Source organism: Propithecus coquereli, unplaced genomic scaffold (assembly GCF_000956105.1).
Source record: "Propithecus coquereli isolate 6110/MARCELLA unplaced genomic scaffold, Pcoq_1.0 Scaffold370, whole genome shotgun sequence".
Classification (NCBI taxonomy): domain Eukaryota; kingdom Metazoa; phylum Chordata; class Mammalia; order Primates; family Indriidae; genus Propithecus; species Propithecus coquereli.
In genome coordinates, this window is record NW_012149397.1 from 1683228 (window position 1) to 1705276 (window position 22049).

General features: G+C 36.3%; 1 protein-coding gene across 2 annotated transcripts in view; it reads right to left on the bottom strand.

The window, feature by feature from the left end:
- The window catches only part of HIATL1 (hippocampus abundant transcript-like 1), a 94276-nt gene that overhangs the window by 29535 nt on the left and 42692 nt on the right, over positions 1-22049 (bottom strand). For both annotated transcript variants that reach the window (XM_012651823.1, XM_012651822.1), the window contains exon 3: positions 4408-4470. In XM_012651823.1, the coding sequence (XP_012507277.1) occupies positions 4408-4470 (63 nt within the window). The remainder of the gene's footprint in view (positions 1-4407; positions 4471-22049) is intronic.

The following is a 22049-nucleotide window of genomic DNA, read 5'->3' on the forward strand; positions in this document are numbered from 1 at the left end:
CCCGCCTCGGCCTCCCAGAGTGCTAGGATTACAGGCGTGAGCCACCACGCCCGGCCTGATGTTGGTTTTTTAATAGGGATTGCACTGAATCTGTCAATCACTTTCAGTAGTATAGACATTTTAACAATGTTGATTCTGCCGACCCATGAGCATGGTATGGTTTTCCACCTGTTTACGTCTTCTGCGATTTCCTTCCTCAGTGTTTTGTAGTTCTCCCTGTAGAGGTCTTTTACCTGCTTAGTTAAATATATTCCTAGGTATTTTATTTTCTTTGTTGCTATTGCTATTGTGAAGGGTACTGAGTCTTTGATTTGGTTCTCAGTTGGACTGTTGTTGGTGTATAGGAATGCTACTGATTTCTGTACATTGATTTTGTAACCTGAGACTTTGCTGAATTTGTTTATCAGTTCTAGCAGTCTCATGGCAGAATCTTTGGGGTTTTTTAGATATAAGATCATATCATCAGCAAAGAGCGATAGTTTGACCTCCTCTGCTGTTTGGATGCCCTTGATTTCCTTCTCTTGTCTGACTTCTCTGGCTAGGACTCCCAGCACCATGTTGAACAGAAGCAGTGACAGAGGGCAACCTTGTCTGGTTCACTTCTAAGCAGGAATGCTTTCAATTTTTCCCTGTTCAGTATAATGTTGGGTGTGGGTTTGTCATATATGGCTTTTATCAGTTTTACGTAAGTCCTGTCTATGCCTATTTTGTTAAGCGTTCTTATCATAAAAGGGTGCTGAATTTTGTTGAATGCTTTTTCTGCGTCTATTGAAAGCATCATATGGTCATTGTTTTTGCTTTTATTTATGTGGTGAATTACATTTATAGATTCGAGTATGTTGAACCATCCCTGCATCTCTGGGAGGAAGGCCACTGGGTCGTGATGGATTATTTTTTTTTTTATAAGAACCTGAATTCGGGTTACTAGGATTTTGTTGAGAATTTTTGCATCTATATTTGTAAGGGATATTGGTCTGTAGTTTTCTTTTTTTGTTGCATCCTTTCCTGGTTTTGGTATCAGGGTGCTGTTGGCTTCATAAAATGTGTTGGAGACAATTCCTTCCTTCTTGATGTTATGGAATAATTTCTGTAGGATAGGCACCAGTTCTTTGTAGGTCTGGTAAAATTCAGGTGTGAATCTGTCTGGTCCAGGACTTTTCTTTTTAGGAAGGTTTTTATTGCTGCTTCAATTTCTGTGCTTGATATTGGTCTGTTCAGGACTTCTATTTCTTCCTGATTGAGCCTAGGGAGGCTGTGTGTTTCTAAGAATTTGTCCATTTCCTCGACATTTTCAAGTTTATGTACATAGAGATTTTTATAGTATTCATAGATGATATTTTGTATTTCTGTGGTATCGATTGTAATTTCTCCTTTTTCATTTCTGATTGAGCTTATTAGAGTCTTTTCTGCTTCTCATTAATCTAGCAAGAGATGTGTCAATTTTGTTTATTTTGTCAAAGAACCAACTTTTTGTTTTATTAATCTTACGTATAGTTTTTTAATTATCAATTTCATTTAGTTCTGCTCTGATCTTTGTTATTTCTTTTCTTCTGCTGGGTTTGCGGTTGCTTTGCTCATCCTTTTCCAATTCTTTGAGACAATTCATTAGATTGTTGATTTGTGATCTTTCTGTCTTTTGGATGTAGGCATTTATGCATATAAATTTTTCTCCCAGGACTGCTTTAGCTGTGTCCCACAGATTTTGATAACATGTGTCTCTTTTATCATTTAGTTCAAAGAATCTTTTGATATCCTTCTTAATTTCCCCCTTAACACAATAATCATTCAGCAGAAAGTTGTTTAGTTTCCATGGCTTTGTGTAGAGATGACAGTTTCTGATGGAGTTGATATTCTTTTAATGTTAAGACATTTTAATTACTTCCATGTTTACTATTAGAAATGAAACTGTAACAAATAGCCTTTTACCTGAATCTTTGAATAACTCTATTTGATTACAACAACTTTCTAGAAATGTAATTACTTGATTAAAATATATGGATATTTTTAAAACTCTTCAAATACTGCCTTACAGAAAAGCTGTATCAATTTATCTTTTCTTGTAAGCACTGCATAGGGATCTATCCTATCACATATTGAATAAACTATACCTTGTCAGTTTAAACTTCTATTTTTTTTTTTTTTTTAAGAGACAGGGTCTCACTCTGTCACCCAGGCTGTAGTACAGTGGCATCATCACAACTCACTGCAGCCTTGAACTCCTGGGCTCAAGCAATCTTCCTGCCTCAGCCTGCTGAGTAGCTGGGACAACAGGTACATGCCACCATGTCCAGCTAATTTTCCTTATTTTTTATAGAGACAGGGCTTGCTGTGTTGCCCAGGCTGGTCTTGAACTCCTGACTTCAAGCAATCCTCCTGCATCAGCCTCTCAAAGTGCTGGGATTATAGGCATGAACCACCACACCCAGCCTAATTTGAACTTTTTAAACCAATTTGATAGGCAAAAATAGTATCTCATTTAATTTTGACTTCTTTGGCTTACTAGTGATACACTTATTTTATACTGACATTTTATAAGCTGCTAGCTTACATTCTTCTTTGATCTTCTAAGATATCATTTTCTTATGGTTTTACTTTGATAACGCTTTTATGTCAAGAACAGCATTCTTCCTTCTGTTATATATATTACAAATAACATTTTTTAATTTGTCTTTTGATGATGGTCACTTTGACTTACCCAAATTTAAAGTATTGGTGTAACTGACTCAAATCTGTTCCTTTATGAATTCTTATTCTAAAAAAAAATCCTTCCTCAAACTGGTAAGAAAAATGTTTACCAATATTTCATTCTGTTTGGTTTTATTTTTAACATATTTTTCTTTGTGACATTCATTTAGTATTTACCACATGAATGCACTATGCTAATAGTTTTATATGTACTATCTCATTTAATGCTCACAATCACCCTATTAGAAAGTACTTTAATCTTTTTCCCATTTCATCATGAAACTCAAGTTTAGGGAGGTTAAATTATTTGAATAAGGTAATATAGCTAATAAGGAGCACAGAGGGGATTTAAAGCTAACACAGTCTGAGGCCATATTCATTCCACTGTGCTCATATACACACTACATTTTAATCTTATGTTTTACTACAGAGTTCTATCTTTACACCTTTACTCCTGAAACAGTAACCAACTATTAAAGTATTTAAGTCCTTACAGAAGGTCAGTAATTAAAGTCCAATAATTACTGAAGTTAAGTCCTTAATCAAATCGTTGAATAAACTGAAATACCTTTTCTTTCTTGTTTTCTAGATAACATTGCAGATGTCCATAGGTGAAAGCATAGCATGCTATTTACTCATCTTTAGGGTGTAGACTTAGTTGGTTTTATTTTATAGAACCACACTAAAATAATTTTATCAGCTTCTCCACAACACAAAAGATTTGTGGAGTAACTTCCCTGAAAATCTCCTATAAGGGTAAACTTACATGGTATGTCTTTATCAGTGCTCTCTATCATCAATTTAGTTTTTCTTTTCATCTACACTGCTTATAAATGGGTATTCAAACAACCTCATTTCAGATTCTTGAAGATATTCCTCTTCCTCTCAGTGAGTATCAAAAACTTCAGTTTCAACCTTTATTTAAATTGCTTTGTTTTACATATAAGCATCTTCAAAACCTTTTTGAAAGTAGGCAAAGAATAAATAATATTCACAACAATTCAATTAATATTGCTCAAGGCTGTGAATACAACAAATTACTATGGCTGAATTCAGCAAATTACTAGGGCATAATTTTATTAATAAGTGTGTTGTTCAGTATGAAGTATAATTATGCACAGACTGACATTATCTAAAGGGGCAAAGACAATTTAGACCCTATGCCCATATACTTTACTGTAAAGTAAGATTGGGACATACCACTATATTTTAACAGCCTATTTAAAAGCTTTTTTGACATATATCATATTAAAATTGAAATAATGACTTAATGCTAATTAAATCGAGTGGTTGAGAACTCAAAGTCATGGCCAGTGCATTGGGCCTAGCCAAAAGACTAAATATCCAATTAAATCCTGATCTATCTTTCTCCCTTAGTTTCAAAGTCTACCTAAAAAGAAGACAGTGGCAATTGCCTTATTCTGTTGATAGGTAGAGCAGTTAAAAGTTCACATAATAACTAAATCCTTTATAAACTGACGTGTACACATTAATAAAAATGAAGGGAGGCCTATAAAGTATTATATACTGCTTTTGCCAATAAACCATTCTATAACGGTCTAACGTATTTGTGTAGTTTATTCTGACTTTGGTAACCCAGCTAAAAATTTACATTTCGGTCTCCAGAACAAATAGTAATTGTTTCCTTAAGACACACTTAAACCTCCAGAGTTAAAATTCCTGGTTTTGGTTCATTATGAATCACACAAAAATTGTTCTTACCTTCACACCTTGAATGAGACCATTCATAAGGAATGTGTGTTGAGGAAATGTTTCATGTAGAACCTACAAAAAACAAACAAACATCAGGACAAATTTAAATGCAAGTTAAAGGAAAAGATTTCTGCCTCTGTTAATGGAAGGCTACATAAAAAAGATGAACCCTGTAATGAAAAATTATAAAATATCAATGAAATACACAAAATATCTTAAAAGTGCAAAGAGGCAACAAAATATTAAGGCAAAATCTAAAGAAGGCAAGAACCCAAAAAGGTAAGCCCAGCACTCAAAGTTGCTTTTGTCACAAAACACCTACAGTAAAAATAAATTAAATTTATTGGCTACTCTCCTCAACTACCAACAACTTTAAGTGGATACCACTCCCCCCAACCTCCACTTCCCCAGCAAAGAGTTATACAAACTGTGGTATGGACCCAACTTCATGATACCTAGGTAGTCAAAAAAACCTCAAGCCTTAAATTTGCATTATAGTGATTCTAAACAGGTAGCACTTCCAGATTCCTAGCAGAAAAAACCTTAAATCACTTCTTAAGACGCTATACTCTGGGTTTAAATCATCCATACAAATGTATTTTTAAAATATAATGACCAACACACAAAGATAACCATATACAAAAGGAAGTAAAGACACTATGAGCAAGAAACAAACACCAAACAATAAAACAAAAATAAAACAAAAAAACCCCACAAAAACAGACCCTCTTCGACTTCACATTTTGGAATTACCCAATAAAGACTTTCAAATGAATATGCTTACTATGTTCCAAGATACAGAAGACATGTTTGAAACTTTTGAACTAGAAACTATACAAAAGTACCCTGACAAATTCTAAGGTGTATAAAAAGAAATTCACACTCACAATCAAATTAACACTGCAGAAAACAAAAGGCAAATTTTTAAAAGGAGCCAGAGAAATAAAGATAGACTGCTTTCAAAGGAGCAACAGTTAGTTAGACTAATAGCTTCTTAATAGCAACAAGAGAACGCAGACAAGGAACATGCTATCATCAATGAAATGATGAAAACAAAACAACTACCAAGTGGAATTTGAAATTAAAAACATAATACCACTACATTAGCACCCCCAAAAATGAAATACTTAGGTACAAATCTAACAAAATATGCATAACATCTATATGAGGAAGACTATAAAACTGATAAAACAAATCAAAGAATAAATGAAGAGCTATTCCATGTTCCACATTGTCCAGACTCCACATTGTCAAGATGTCAGTTCTTCCCAACTTTATCTACAGATTTAAAGCAACTCCAATCAAAATCCCAGAAAGTTATTTTGTGGATTTTGACAAAATGATTATTCAGTTTATATGAAGAGGCGTAAGACCTAGAATAGCCAACAGAATATTCAAGAAGAAGAACAAAGTTGGAGGACTAACGCTAACCTGATTTCAAGACTTAATATAAAGCAGGAGTAATCAAGGCAATGTGGAATTGGTGAAAGAACAGACAGAAAAATGAAACGAATAGAAAGCTCAAAAATAGACCCACATAAAAATATACTCAACTGACCTTTGACAAATAAGTAAAGGCAATACAATGGAGAAAAGACAGTCTTCTCAATAAACTGTGCTGGAACAACTGGACGTCGATACACAAAAAAGTGAATCTAGACACAAGCCTTACACCCTTAACAAAAATGAATTCAAGATGGCTGGGCGCGGTGGCTCATGCCTACAATTCTAACACTTTGAGAGGCAGAGGCGGGAAGACTGCTTGAGGCCAGGAGTCCCAGACCAGCCTGAGCAACATACCAAGACCCCACCTCAACAAAAAAATAGAAAAATTAGCTGGGCATGGTGGCACAGGCCTGTAGTCCCAGCTTCTCAGGAGGCTGAGACAGGAGGGTCGCTTGAGCCCAAGAGTTTGAGGTTGCTATGAGCTATGACTTCACTGAATTCTAGCCCAGGCAACAGAATGAGACTCTGTCTCAAAAAAAAAAAAAAAAAATTAACTTAAGAAGGATCACAGACCTAAATGTAAAACCCAAACTACAAAATTCCTATAAGATAACATAGGAGAAAAATCTAGATGACCCTGGGTTTGACCATGACTTTTTAGATACAACACCAAAGGCATGCTCCATGAAAGAAAAATTGATAAGCTGAATTTCATTAAAATTAAAAATTTCCACTCTGTGAAAGATACTGTCAAGAGAATGAAAAGAAAAGCCACAAACTGGAAATATTTGCAAAAGACATACCTGATATAGGACTGTTAACTAAATTTTACAAAGAACTATTAAGATTCAACAATAAGAAACCTAACAATCCAATTAAAAAAGGAGCCAAAGACCCTAAAAGACATCTTACCAAAGAAGATACACAGATGGGAAATAAGCAGGGGCAGCACATCATATGTTATCAGGAAAATTAAGTTAAAACAATGAGATACCATTACACACCTATTAAAATAGCCAAAATCTAGAATATTGACAACACCAAATGCCAGGGAGGATGTGGAACAACAGAAACTCCATTCACTGCTGGTGGAAATACAAAGTGGTGCAGCCACTTTGGTGGTTTCTTACAAAACTAAACATATTCTTACTCCGTAAGATCCAGTAATTGCGCTGCTTGGTATTTACCCAAAGGAGTTGAAGAGTTATGTCCACACACAAACCTGCTCACAGATTTTTGTAACAGATTTATCCATGATTGCCAAAACTTGGAAGCAACCAAGGTGTCCTTCGGTAGATGAATTAATAAATAAATTGTAATACATCCAGACTCTTGCTAAAAAGAAATGACCTATGAAACCATTAAATGACATAGAAGAACCTTAAATGCACATTAATAAGTAAAAGAATCCAATCCGAAAAGGCTACATGCTGTATTGCATGATTCCAAATAGCTGACATTCTGGAAAAGACAAAAATATGGAGACAATAAAAAGATCAGTGGTTGCCAGGGTTTGAGGAGGGAGGGATGAATAGGCAGAGAAAAGAGGATATTTAAGGCAATAAAAATGCTTTGTATGACACTATCTATGATGATGGATACATTCATTTTACATTTATCAAAACTCATAAAATGTATAATAGAACACCAAGAGTAACCCTAATATAAATTATGGAATTTGGGTGATAATGGCCTGTCAATGTAGGTTCATCAATTGTATAAAATGTACCACTCTGATGGGAGATGTTGATAATGGAGGAGGCTGTGCACGTGTAGGAGTAGGCGATATTTGGGAAACCCCTGTACCTTACTCTCATTTTTGCTGTGAACCTAAAACTGCTCTAAAAAAATAAAGTCTTCAAAACACTGAAATTAAAACCCACTCAAATTATTTCCAACATTTCCTCTAAAACATTACTTTCAACATTTGGAAAAAGTTTGTCATCTCAGCTTTTAGCACTTGAACTCTACTTACTTGTACAGAAGAAAAACGAATAAAAGACACCACATATATAAAGTGAAATAATAAGGTTCTCAGAAAAATCTTCCAAAATAACAAATTCCATAGGATACAGAGATATAGAAATTTTCTTTAAAGAAAAAACTAATACAAATCAATATTAGTACTATTCAATAACCTACTTTGTCACATGCATCACGAAATTATGGTGAAACACAAAAGACAAAAGTCAGCATTTTTTAAAAAAATGTTGCTCTCATCATTAGTATGCCAGTTCTTAATCCATTGTCTCTCAGCTCCACATTCTCCCTTCTATACTCTACTCAGGCAGACCAAGTCTAAGAGACTACAGACATTTCTCAGACTCCCCTTGCCCACTGGCTTCCTCTTAGTTTCTGTCAGTGGGAAACAGAAGGTCAGGGGAGTGCTGGTGGTTTCTGTCAGTGGGAAACAGAAGGTCAGGGGAGTGCTGGTGAACACTGCACCAACAATTGCAGGGGTGTCCTCATGCTGTCAAAGGGGCAGCAGTGCTGGTCCTTCCCTACCCCTACTTCAGACCTCCCCTATAACAACTCTACATGGAACATTATGCAAACATGCATTCTCCGTGCCTAGGAATAAGAGATAGGTGATGCAGCCCAGGAATAAGAGACAATCTTTTTAATTTGGCAAAACAATACCCATGAATGAATGACAGATTGTGAATTATAGATTATATGTTTATGTGTTCATTGAGTTGCACATTAAACTAAATAGAAACTAAACTAAATGGAATTTCTGGCAGTATGGGGCCATTTCTGGGCAATCAAGCCACCATGCAGGCAATTCCTCTAAAAACTTTCAAAACGTGCTTTTAAAAACTTTTCTACTGCTTCCTTTACCTCCCTCCTCAAAAAGAACACAGAGAAATCTTATTGGAGAAATAAGTAAAATAAGCCCATAAATTCTTTTTTAAAAGGCTAACCTTCATAAATTAAAGCCGTTGTAAAGAAAACAGCATATTATATTCAGACACTTTTATGATAAGTATAAAAACCAAAATAAAGTATACAAATAATTTAACTACAAAAGACAACTATTATTGGGATAAAGTAAACCTAATGAGAATAAGTGTGTTAAATATTTCAGATAAGATCAAGGCTTTCATTTTGAACATCTCTCCACACAAAAACAAATCTCCAGGAAGATAACTCTTTTAATTAAACATAAAATAAAATGGCATTGCTTATTATTTTTTAAAAAATAACTTTAGAAAGTTTTGGGAATTGATCTGTCTTCCAATATAGCATAGCTTAGAAATATCTGCATGTATATAAACATACACCTACATATTACATACAAATACAGACACAGCTATGGTTCTCCACTTCTACAGATATTAACAGAAAAAAATGTGAAATTAAATTTATAGTATCCCTGGAAAGCCAAGAATAATAAGACACTTCTCGGCTAGGTGTGATGGCTCAGGCCTGTAATCCCAGCACTTTGGAAAACCAAGGGGGGAGGATCACTTGAGGCCAGGAGTTTGAGGTCAGCCTGGTCAACATAGCAAGATCCCATCACTACAAAAAAATTAAAAAATTAGCTGGGTGTGGTGGTGTACTCAGAGGCTAACACACATAGTTACTCAGGAGGCTGAGGCAGGAGGATCCCTTGAGCCCAGGAGTTCAAGATTACAGTGAGCTATAATGGCACCATTGTACTCCAGCCTGGGAGACAGAGCGAGATCAGCGAGATCCTATCTCTAAAAAAACTAATTAATTAAAATAAAATATGTGGACATAAAAAAGGCTTCAGCCAAGGCAGTCTTGAGGAAGAAGAACCACACTACAGAACCTACCCAAGACATTACTACAGAAATTAACACAGGATGGTGTGGGCACAAGGACATATAGATAAATAGAATACAATACAAAACTTAGAAACAAGCCCATATGTATATGGTTGCCTGATTTATGATGGAGTTGACAGTATAGTAGGGAAAGAAGAATTTTTTCAATAAATTATGCTGGTTCAACTATATATTCTTATGGAACCAAAATTAACTTTAACTCCTACCAAATGCAATGATCTTTTCCAGATGGAAGATAGATCTTCATGGGAACAATAAATCAGTAAAGCTTTAGGGTAGAAAAAGGTTTCTTGAACAGGATTTTTAGAAGGTATTAACCATAAAGAAAAATTAACTGAATACATAAAAATTAAATTTAAAGTTAGTGTCAACAAAAGACACTAGTCTGGGCATGGTGGCTCATCCCTGTAATCCTAGCACTACAGGAGGCTGAGGCGAGAGGATGGCTTAAGGTCAAGAGTTCAAGATCAAGCCTCAGCAAGAGCGAGACCCCATCTCTACTAAAAATAGAAAAGAAATTAGCCAGGCAACTAAAACTATAAAAAATTAGCTGGGTGTGGTGGCGCACGCCTGTAGTCCCAGCTACCTGGGAGGCTAAGGCAGGAGGATCACTTGAGCAGGGAGTTGTGAGGTTGCTGTGAGCTAGGCTGACACCAGCATAGCACTCTAGCCCAGGCAACAGAGCGAGACTGTCTCAAAAAAAAAAAGATACTATTAAAATATTAAAAAGGCAATCCAAAGATGAGGAAAAGATATTAGCAATAATAAATATATGTGTTTGTATAAACACACACATATACATGCCAAAAAAGAATTTGTACCCAGAGTATATAAAGAACTCCTATAAAAAATAAGAGAAAGGCAGACAACCCAATTTTTTAAAATAGATGAAACACTTGAACTGAACTTCATAAAAAGATATTCACATGGCCAATAAATATATAAAGGAAGTTAACTTCAATGATCATTAGCAATATGCAAATTAAGACAACAATGTACCCACCAGAATGGCTAAAATGACATATAAATTGTTGATGAAGCTATAGAGCCTGCCTGGTTCAATGGTAAACTGGTTCAACCACTCTGGAAAACTTTCGGCAGTACATACTGAAATTGAACACAATCCTGCATTTTACTCCTAGATATATATACTCCAAGAAACGTACACATGTTTACCAAAAGACATATCACAGCAGCAATATGTCTAATAGACAAAAACTGGAAATCCATCAACAACAAAATGAATTTGTGTCAACAGGCTCCAAGATCACCTCTTAAGATCAGTAATTCGCTAAAAGGATTCAGAGGACTCAGAAATTGTTATAGTTACAGTTTATTACAGCAAAAAGACACAAAGCAAAACCAGCAAAGGGAAAAGGCACATCAAGCAAAGTCTGGAGGAACCAAGTCCATGCTTCTAAGAGCCCTTTCCCAACGGAGTCACGCAGGAGGTATTTAACTCCTCCAGCAATGCCATGTGAAGTACTGTCTACTTGGGAAGCTCACTAGAGCCTAGAAGTCCAGGGTTTTTATTGGGAGGCGGTTTCATGGGCACATAATGAATGACTGCAATTACCAAAGTTGTAGTTCATGAGAAGGAAAGTAAGTGTTCACCATAAATAGCCTTGTTTGCACAAAATGGTACAGCACAGTTCAAGGATCCAAACACACAAAATACTCTTACAAAATATTCCAAGAGTTCAATTTCCAGGAGCCTTTCAAGGACCAGTTATAGAAACAGGTCCTCCTGGGAACAAGTAAGGTTTCAGCAACTCAAGCCTGCTGAGTTAACTCTCAGGATTAAAAGAAAATCATATGTGATTATGCAACGATACACTATACAGCAATCAAATGTTGCTATATGCAACATGGATGAATCTTATAAACCCCCTAAGCCAAAAAAGCCAGACAACAAAAAGTATACACTGTATGATTCCATTTATATAAAATTAAACACATACACGCACAGGCCATACTGCCACATTAGAAATCAGGATAGAAATTACGTACGATTGTTTTTAGAAGGGTGGTGTAGTACTGGATATATGAGTGTGTTTACTGTATAAAAATTCATTAAGCTGTATACTTACAATTTGTAGACTTTTCTGTACATGTTATACTGCAATTAATCTAAAGTTGCAAAAATATTAATATATTATCTAAATGTACAACTTTCGACAAAAAATGATGAGACATACTACAGCAGACAAAAACTTCAAAGCAGCTATTATAAATATGTTCAAAGAACTAAAGGAATTGACATTTAAAGAATTAAAGGAAAGCATGAGAATTATTCAGTAAACAGGCAAGTTCAATAAAAATATAAAATTATAAAAAAAGAAACCTGGACATTCTGGAGTTGAAAAATTAAATAATCAAAATGAACAATTCACTACAGGGACACAACAGAAGATTTATGGTGACAAAAGAAAGAACCAGTAACCTTAAAGACAAACGAACAAATTCTTCATCCAGAAGAACAGAGAAAAAAATTGGCCAAAAATAATGAATAGCACCTCAGAGATCTATGAGACATTATCAAGTCTAAAAACACATATGTAATGGGAGTCCCAAAAGAGAAAGGGGGCAGCAAAAAGTATTTGAAGAAATAAAGGTCAAAAACTTCCCAAATTTGATGAAAAACAATAATCTACAGAATCAAGAGCTCAGTAAACCCCAAGTAAAATAAACACAAAGAGATTCAGACCTAGACACATTATAGCACAAACTGTAGAAAGACAAATAGGAAATCTGTAAAGCATCAAGAGAAAAAAATGAATTACCACATACAGAGGGACTGATCCACTATTCTGTAAAGGGACAGATAATAAATATTTCATAGTCTGTGTTGCAACTACTCAACTCTGCCATTGTAGCACACTAGCAGCCAAATTCTATGGGCATGGTTGTGGTCTAATAAAATACTATTTATGGACACTGACATCTGAATTTTATACAATTTTCATGTGTTGCCAAATATCTTCTTTTGATTTTTTATCAACCATTTAAATATGTAAGAACCATTCTTAGCACACAGACATCACAAAAGCAGCCAGTAATGGTCATAGCACCATTAGAAAACTATCAAAACCATAAGGTAAGCCTAGAACACCTTCTGATTCCAGAAAGTAAGACAGTCTCCACGTGCCTGTAGTTAGAAAATTTACTTTACTTCCTTTTCATGTGAAGAGCAAATTACTCAACGAAGTCCCTGTGTACTGTGACAAAAATGCCTAGCAAACAGTCCTATCCCATCCCGGCCACTCTAACTCCTGAAAGGAAACAAAGATTAAGTGAAGGATACAGGAAAGCTGGACAGCAGAGCAAATAAGGGACTGATGAGAGAAGCCATGGTCGCTGAATGAATGAATGGACATATATGTTGAAAGTCAGGAAGAAGGGATAAGAAAATTCAGTGTGGCAGGGAAGTGTTTAAAGAGCACTCCTTGGATCATCTCATCACCACATGAAAAGGCAGTATAGTAGGGGATACCGAGTCCTTGAATCTCCAGCAGGATTTCAAGGTCAGCTTAGAAAAAATTCTTTACTTACAGGAACTAACATTAAGTATATCTTCAGTGAGTATATCTTCACTGAAATAAGTGCTTAATATAAATATATCTGAAGACATTTAAATTAGCTTAATCGGATCACTTCATTTACAATAAACTGAGGTTAGGGCATTTAAGAGGATGCATATTTTGACTATAGGGTAGAATGTCAAGCAGGAACATAAGAGACAGGTCATTTTTATGTACAAACCACTACTATTACCATTACTACTACTAGAATGTAAGGCCACTGTGTGAGGCCTTACATTTTATAAATTTAGATCAAGGGAATAAGAGTGTCCATTTTACTATTCTTTAAAATTTTTGTAGTTTTGAGATTTCTCAAAAAGAGTCAAGTACAATTGCTATTAAATAGTCAAACTTGCAAATTTCTCAATGTCTAACAATAAGTTGTTTAAAGCCATTCAATAACAAAACGTTTGCAAAATGGAAAGCACTTCGCAAAGTTTAACAGAAAAACAAAAGAACCATTTAAGCACCTAACAACTCAAAAAAAATTAAAAGGCCCTTAACATATTAGCACAACCTTCAAAAAGCACCAGTTTTCGCTAGTCCTACACCAACAGAATAAGCACATCTACTAACTCAGCAATACTCCTCCCAGGACACTATAGCACGATGCTAGCAACTGTGTACTACTCACACCTAAATGTTCGATGTAACCAGATCTCTGCAAGCAGCATTATCTGAGTTATCTACTCGGAAAACGCAGAAGCAGTTAGTAGAGCAACATTTTAACTGCCTCTAAGACTATATTCCAGGGTCTACCAGTGAGACGAAAACCCTAGAAAAATCATCTCCTTTGGGTAGTTACAAGATGCATCAGTAGAATCTATTAAAACTAATTAATTAAAATAAAAAGAGATCTGACAACCTGGTTGAGGGTCAGAACGGCCAATGGATCTCAACTGTCTGGAAAGAGGTTTGGGAATTTCTGATAAGGCATCAAATATATTATTCTTTTTTCATTTCAATCTGAATTCTTCCAAATCACAGGATTACTTCAATATTAATAAAACTGCTGAGCCACTACAACAGACTATAAGCAACTGACTACATCAGAAAAATACTATTTTGAAACTCTCAACTTTGTAACCTAAGGGAGTTGCAGGGGAGGGGGAATCAGAGAATAGAGGAAGGAGGGAAGGGTGAGAAAGGGAAGGGGGAGGACGGGGGAAGGTGGAGGATGAGGGAAAGGGGAGTAGGGGGGAAGGAGGAGGAGAAGGAAAGGGGGAGAGGAAAGGAGGAAGGGGGAGGAGGAGGGGAAGGGAAGAGCGGAGGAGGAGGGGGAAGAGTGGAGGAGGAGGAGGAAGAGGGGGGAGGGGGAGGAGGAAGCGGGGAGAAGGGTAAAGGAATGCACTGTTGGTAGAAATGTAAAATTGTGCAGCCTCTATGTAAAACAGTTTGGCAGTTCCACAAAAAATTAAAAATTGAGACTTCTTGGACGAAGATGGTAGAATAGAAACCTCGAACACAAACACCTAATTCAACAATTAGCCACGCAAGCAAGCACCTTCAGAAGAACCAAAAATCAGGTGAGCAATCACACTACCTGGCTTTAACATTGTATCAAGGAAAGAGGCACTTAAGAGTGCAGAAAAGACAGTCTTGCATCGCCTATGCCAACCCTTCCCCATCCCCCGGCAGCACCCCAGTGTAGAGAGAATCTGTGTGCCTGGGGGAAGGAGAGTGAAGTGATTGTGAGGCTTTGAATTGAAACTCAGGGCCCCCATGGCACAGGGGAACACAGCACAGAACAGAATTCTGCCAGTGCCCATGGAGGGAACATTTTGACCAATGCTGCCAGAGAGAAATCTTCCACCCTGAAGCCTGAGTTCCCATTAGCCCCACCACCAGCTGAAAGAGAGAAACCCAGGGCCTGGACTAAATTCGTAAGGCAGTCGGGCCACAAGTGCTGCAGTCCTTGTGCTAAAGTAAAAGACTAGGAGACGGGTGAAACTGGATACAGGGGCTTACAGAGTGGGTATGGTTGCTAAAGTAAACAACCCTCAGGCAGAAGCTAATTAAGGGGGCTGATAACCAAAGGCAAGAACCTACTTCAACCACTTGACAGCTATCTCTGTCACCCTACCTGTACTTTGGCTATAGTATCATTTGCGCTGCAGTTTTAAAATTTGTCCACCCTTGCTATCACCATGACAGTTCTGAAACAACCATATAACCATATAAGGTATGAAAATGAGAAAGAACCCAATTCTAGAAATTACTACCCAAATTCTTAGTAAAAGCCAACCCCTTAGCCTCGAATATTCCTCCCTTCAGTAAGACTCTGAGAGACCTAAAACCACTTCCTCCTGGGGCAGCTGCTCTTTTCAAGCCTGCCTGCTCTCTTCCCTTGAGAGCATACATTCACTTTCAATCTTTCAATAAAATGCTACTTGCTTGGCTTACATGGTACATCCTGAAATTCTTTTCTCCTAAAGATCACCAAAAACCTGGAAAAACCTCCACTTGGAGGCTGCGAACACTTGGGCAATTCCTGTCACTGTGCTGGCTCCAAGCAAGTGGACTTGCTCACATGACCCAGTGAGACAATAGCTGCGGCAGCCAAGCCAATGTCTGTGTCACCCCTCCCCCAATTAGAGGCAGCATGGCTCAGGAAAGGGAGGAGTTTCCATTTGAGGAGAGGAAACGGAAGAGCTCAGAGGACTTTGTTTTGCAACTTGGGTACCAGTTCAGCCCTGGTAAAATAAAGTACCAAGCAGACTCCTGAGGCCCCTGAGTCCAGGCCTTAGGACCTGGATAGCATTTCTGGACCCATGCTGGGCCAGAAAGAAACAGGCTGCCTTGAAGGGAAGGACTCAGTCCTGGCAGGATTCACCTTATGCTGACTAAGGAGCCCTTGGGCTTTGAATAAGCAACAGAGGTAGCCAGGCAATGGTCACCAATGGCTTTCAGTGAGGCTGGACTGGCTTCAGGTGTGACATGGTGCTGATGGCCATGAGGGAGTGCCCATGTCACTCCTCACCAAACTCCAGAAGCCCAGCACAGAGAGTGAAGGAAGACAGTGAGAGAATTTGCCTGGTAATCCAGGGAATTCTCTTATATCTTACCCAAGCTCATTAAGGCACTACCACCAGGAGTCTGCAAGAATCACAGCATTACTGGGCTTGGGGCACCCCCAGTGCTGATACGGCTGCAGTGATCAAAGACTTAAACCACAATACTCAATTCCCTTTGAGTATCTGGAAAGTCTTCTCAATCAGGACAGGTTCAAGCAAGCCCAAACTGTAAAGATTAAAATAAATCCTAATTCTTCAATGCCCAGACATTAACAAGCATCCATAAGCATGAAAAACATCCAGGAAAACATGTCCTCGACAAATGAACTAAATAAGGTACAGGTGACCAATCCGAGAGTGATGGCGATAGGTGAGCTTCCAGACAAAGAATTCAAAATAGCTGTCCTGAAGAAGCTCAATGAAGCTCAATTCAAGACAACACAGAAAAAGGACCTCAGAAGCCTATCAGAGAAATTTAACAAAGAAATTGGAACAATAAAACTCAAGCAGAAATTCTACAGCTTAAGAATTTTATTGACAAACTGAGAAATATGCTTCAGAGTCTCTCAACAGCAGAACTGACCAAGCAGAAGAGAGAATTAGTGAGCTCAAAGATAGGCTATAAAAATACACAGAAGAGAAAAAAGAATAAGTAAAAAGGAAGCACACCTACAAGATCAAGAAAACAGCCTCAGAAGAGCAAATCTAAGACTTACTGGCCTTAAAGAGGAGGTAGACAGAAAGAGAGATTGGGGTAGAAAGTTTAGCAAAGAAATAGTAACATAAAACTTTCCAAACCTACAGAAAGATATCAATATTCAGTTATAAGAAGGTCATATAACAACAAGCAGATTTAACCCAAACAAGGCGACTGCAAGGTATTTAATAATCAAGCTCCCAAAGGTCACAGATAAAGACAAGGTCCTAAGGGAAGCAAGAAAAAAGAAAAAAATAACACGTAAAGGTGCTCCGATATGTCTAGCAGCAGACTTCTCAGTGGAAACCTTACAGACCAGGAGACTGTGGTATGACATATTCAAAGTGCTGAAGAGAAAAAAACCTTAACCCTAGAATATTGTATCCTGCAAAAATATTCTTCAAACATGAAGGAGAAATAAAGACTTCCCCAGACAAACAAAGGCTGAGGAATTTCATCTACACCATACCTGGCCTATAAGAAATGCTAAAAGGAATTCCTTCATCTGAAAGAAAAGAACATAATGAACAATAAGAAATTTTCCAAAGGTATACAACTTACTGGTAACAGTAAGAAAACAAATACGGAATATTCAGTTGCTGTAATTGTGATATATAAACCACATATATCTTGAGTAGGAAGACTAAAAGAGAAACCTATCAAAAATAACAACGTTTTGAGAGATAGTACAAAAAGATATGGATAAAAACATCAAAAAGTTAAAAAGCAGAGGAAGATTGAGTTAAAGGATAGAAGTTCTGTTAGATTTCTCTTTGTTTGTTTGTAAGCAGAATTGTCATATGTTTAAAATAATTGTTTATAAAATGTTTTTTTACAAGCCTCATGGTAACCTCAAATCAAAAAACCTACAACAGATACACAAAAATAAGAAGAAATTAAAACACACTACCAGAGAAAATCACTTTTAATAAAGGAAGACAGGAAGGAAGTAAGAAAGAGAGGATCACAAAACAACCAGAAATAAAACAACAACACAGCTGTAGTAAGTCTTTACCTATCAATAATAACATTGAATGTGAATGGACTAAACTCTCCAATCAAGAGACATAGAATGGCTGAATGGATAAAAAGACAAGAGCCAACTATATGTTGTCTGCAAGAAACACACTTCATCTATAAATACACACATAGACTGAAATAAAGGGATGGAAAACATATTCCAAAATAAAGGCATGGGAAAAGATATTCCATGCAAATGGAAACAAAAAAAGAACAGATATAGTTATACTTTTATCAGATAAAATAGATTTCAAGACAAAAACTGTAAAAAGAGACAAAGAAGGTCATTATATAATAATTAAGGGGTCAATTCAATAAGAGGATATAACAATTTTAAAATATATATGTGCCTACAACTGGAACACCCAGATATATAAAGCAAATATCAGAGCTAGAGAGAGAGATAGACCCCAATACAGTCATTGATGGAGACCTTAGCACTCCACTTTCAGCACTGGACAGATCATCCAGACAGAAAATCAACAGTGAAACATTGGAATTAATCTGTACTATAGACCAAATGGATGTAATATAGATTTACAGAACGTTTCAATCAACAGTTACAGAATTCACATTCTTCTCCTCAGCTCATGGATCATTCTCAAGGATAGACCATATTTTAGGGCACAAAACAAGTCTCCAAAAAAATTTGAAATTATACCAAGTATTTTCTCTGACCACAGTGGAATAAAACCAGAAATAAATAAATAAGAGGAACACTGGAAAGTATAAGAACACATGGAAATTAAACAATATGCTCCTGCATGACCAGTGGGTCAATGAAGAGATTAAGAAAGAAAAATGATCCGAAACAAACAAAAATGAAAATACAACATATCAAAACCTATGGGATAAAGTAAAAGTAGTAATAAGAGGACAGTTTATAACAATAAGTGCCTACATCAAAAAAACTAGAAAAGCTTCAAAGAAAAAACCTAATATTGCATCTCCAAGAACTAGAAAAACAAGAGCAAACCGAATCCAAAATTACTAGAAGAAATAATAAAGATCAGAGCAGAAATAAAAGAAGTTGAAACCAAAAAAATACAAAAAGATCAACAAATGTTTTGATAAGATAAACAAAATAGACACACCTTAAACCAGACTAAAAAAAAAAAGAGAGAAGACCCAAATAAATAAAATCAGAGATGAAAAAGGAGACATCACAACTGACACTGACAAAATCCAAAGGATCATCAGAGACTACTATGAGCAACTACATGTCCATAAATTGGAAACTGTAGAAGAAATGGATAAATCACCAGACACATACAAGCTACCAAGAATGAACCTAGGAAGAAATCCAAAACCTGAATAAACCAATAACAAGTAATGAAATAGGAGCAATGAAAAGCCTCCCATCAAAGAAAAGCCCAGGACCCAATGGCTTCACTGTTGAATCCAACCAAGCATTCGAAGAACTAATACCCTACTTAAACTATTCCAAAAAATAGAGGATGGGGGGACACTCCCAAACTCATTCTATGAGGCCCATATCACCTTGATACCAAAACCAAAGACACAACAAAAAAAGAAAAGTATAGGCCGACATCTCTGATGAACACAGAGATGCAAAAATCCTCTACAAAATACTAGCAAACAGAATTCAACAACGCATTAAAAAGATTATTCACCATAACCAACTGGGATTCATTCCAGGAATGCAAGGATGGTTCAACATATGCAAATCAATCTGACATATCATATCAACAGAATGAAAGACAAAAACCATATGATCATTTCAATTGATACTGAAAAAGCATTTGATAAAATTCAACATCCCTTCATGATAAAAACTCTCGAAAAACTAGGTATAGAACCAACTTACCTCAACACAATAAAAGCTGTGTATTGATGGACCCACAACTAGTATCATATTGAATAGGGAAAAACTGAAAGCCTTTCCCCTAAGATCTGGAACAAGAAGACAAGGATGCTCACTTCCACCACTGTTATTCAATATAGTACTGGAAGTTCTAGCTAGAGCAATCAGACAAGAGAAAGAAATAAAGGGCATTCAAATTGGAAAGGAATAAATTAAATTATCCTTGTTTGCAGACAGTATGATCTTATATCTAGAGAAACCTAAAAACTCCACAAAAAAATTATTAGAATTTACATTCGGTAAAGTTGCAGGATACAAAATCAACATACAAAAATCAGTAGTATTACTATATGCCAACAGTAAACAATCTGAAAAGACACCAAGAAATTAATCCCATTTACAATAGCTACAAATAAAATACCTAGGAATAAACTTAACCAAAGAAGTGAAAGATTTCTATAATAAAACTATAAAACATTGATAAATGAAGTTGAAGAGGACCCAGTAAAATGGAAAGATAGTCCATGCTCATGGATTAGAAGAATCAATATTGTTAAAATGTCCACACTACCCAAAACAATCTACAGATTCAATGCAATACCAATCAAAATACCAATGACATTCTTCACAGAAACAGAAAAAAATAATCCTACAATTTATATGGAACCACAAAAGACCCAGAATACCCAAAGCCATCCCAAGTAAAAAGAACAAAACTGGATGAATCACATTATCTCACTAAATTATACTACAGAGCTGTAGTAATCAAAGCAGCATGGTAGTGGCATAAAAAAGACACACAGACCAATGGAACAGAATAGAGAACCCAGAAATAAATCCACACTTCTAAAGCAAACTTATTTTTGACAAAGGTGCCAAGAACATACAGTGGGGAAAGGATAGTCTCTTCAATAAAAAACGGTGCTGGGAAAACCGGATATCCATATGCAGAAGAATGAAACTAATCCCTTATTTCTCCATATACAAAAATCTAATCAAAATGGATGAAAGACTTAAATCTGAGACCTAAAACTATGAACTACTAAAAGAAAACATTGGGGAAACAATTCGGGATATTGTTCTGGGCAAGAACTTCTTGAGTAATACCCCCAAAGCATGGGCAACTAAAGCTAAATTGGACAAATGGGATCACATCGAGCTAAAATGCTTCTACACAGCAAAAGAAACAATCAAAAAAGTGAAGAGACAACCCACAGAATGGGAGAAAATATCTAAAAACTACCCATCTGACAAGGGGACTAATAACTAGAATATAAAGTGAGCTCTAACTCAATAGGAAAAAATCAAATAATCCAATTAAAAATGGGCAAAGGATCTGAAGAGACCTTTCTCAAAAGAAAACACACAAATGATCAATAGGAGTACAAAAAAACATTCAACATCATTAGTCATCAGAGAAATGCAAATCAAAACTATGAGATGTCATCTTACCCTAGTTAAAATGGCTTTTATCAGAAAGACGGCAATAACAAACGCTGGCGAGGATGTGGAGAAAGGGGAACTCTCACATACTGTTGGTGGGAATGTAAATTAGTGTGACCACTAGGCTAAACAGTAGGGAGGTTCCTCAGAAAACTAAAAATAGAACTATCATTTGATCCAGCAATCCCACTGTTGGGAATATATCCAAAAAAAAGGAACTCAGTATACTGAAAGATATCTGCACTCCCATGTTTACTGCAGCAGTATTTCATAATAACCAAGACATGGGATCAACATAAGTGCCCATAAACAGATAAATAAATTAATAATTGTGATACATATACGCAATGGATTATATAGCCACAGAAAAGAATGAAATCCTGCCATTTGCAACAACATGGATGGAACTGGAGAACATCATGTTAACTGACATAAGTCAAGCACAAAAAGACAAATCTTGCATGTTCTCACTCATACATGGAAGCTAAATATTAAAAAAACTGATCCCGTGGAGACAGAAAGTAGAATGACAGTTACCCGAGGCTGGGAAGGATAGTGCAGAGGGAAAGATAGAGTGGGGCTGGTTAATGGTTGCAAAAATATAGTTAGATATAATAGATAGAATGAACAATATTTGACAGCACAATAAAGTGACTATAATCAACAATAAATTACGGTATACTTTAAAATAACTAAGAGTGGAATTGGACTGTTCCTAGCACAAAGAAATGTTAAATGACTGAGGGGATGGATACCCCAGTTACCCTGATTTGATTAATTCACAATGTATGCCTGTATCAAAACCTCACATGT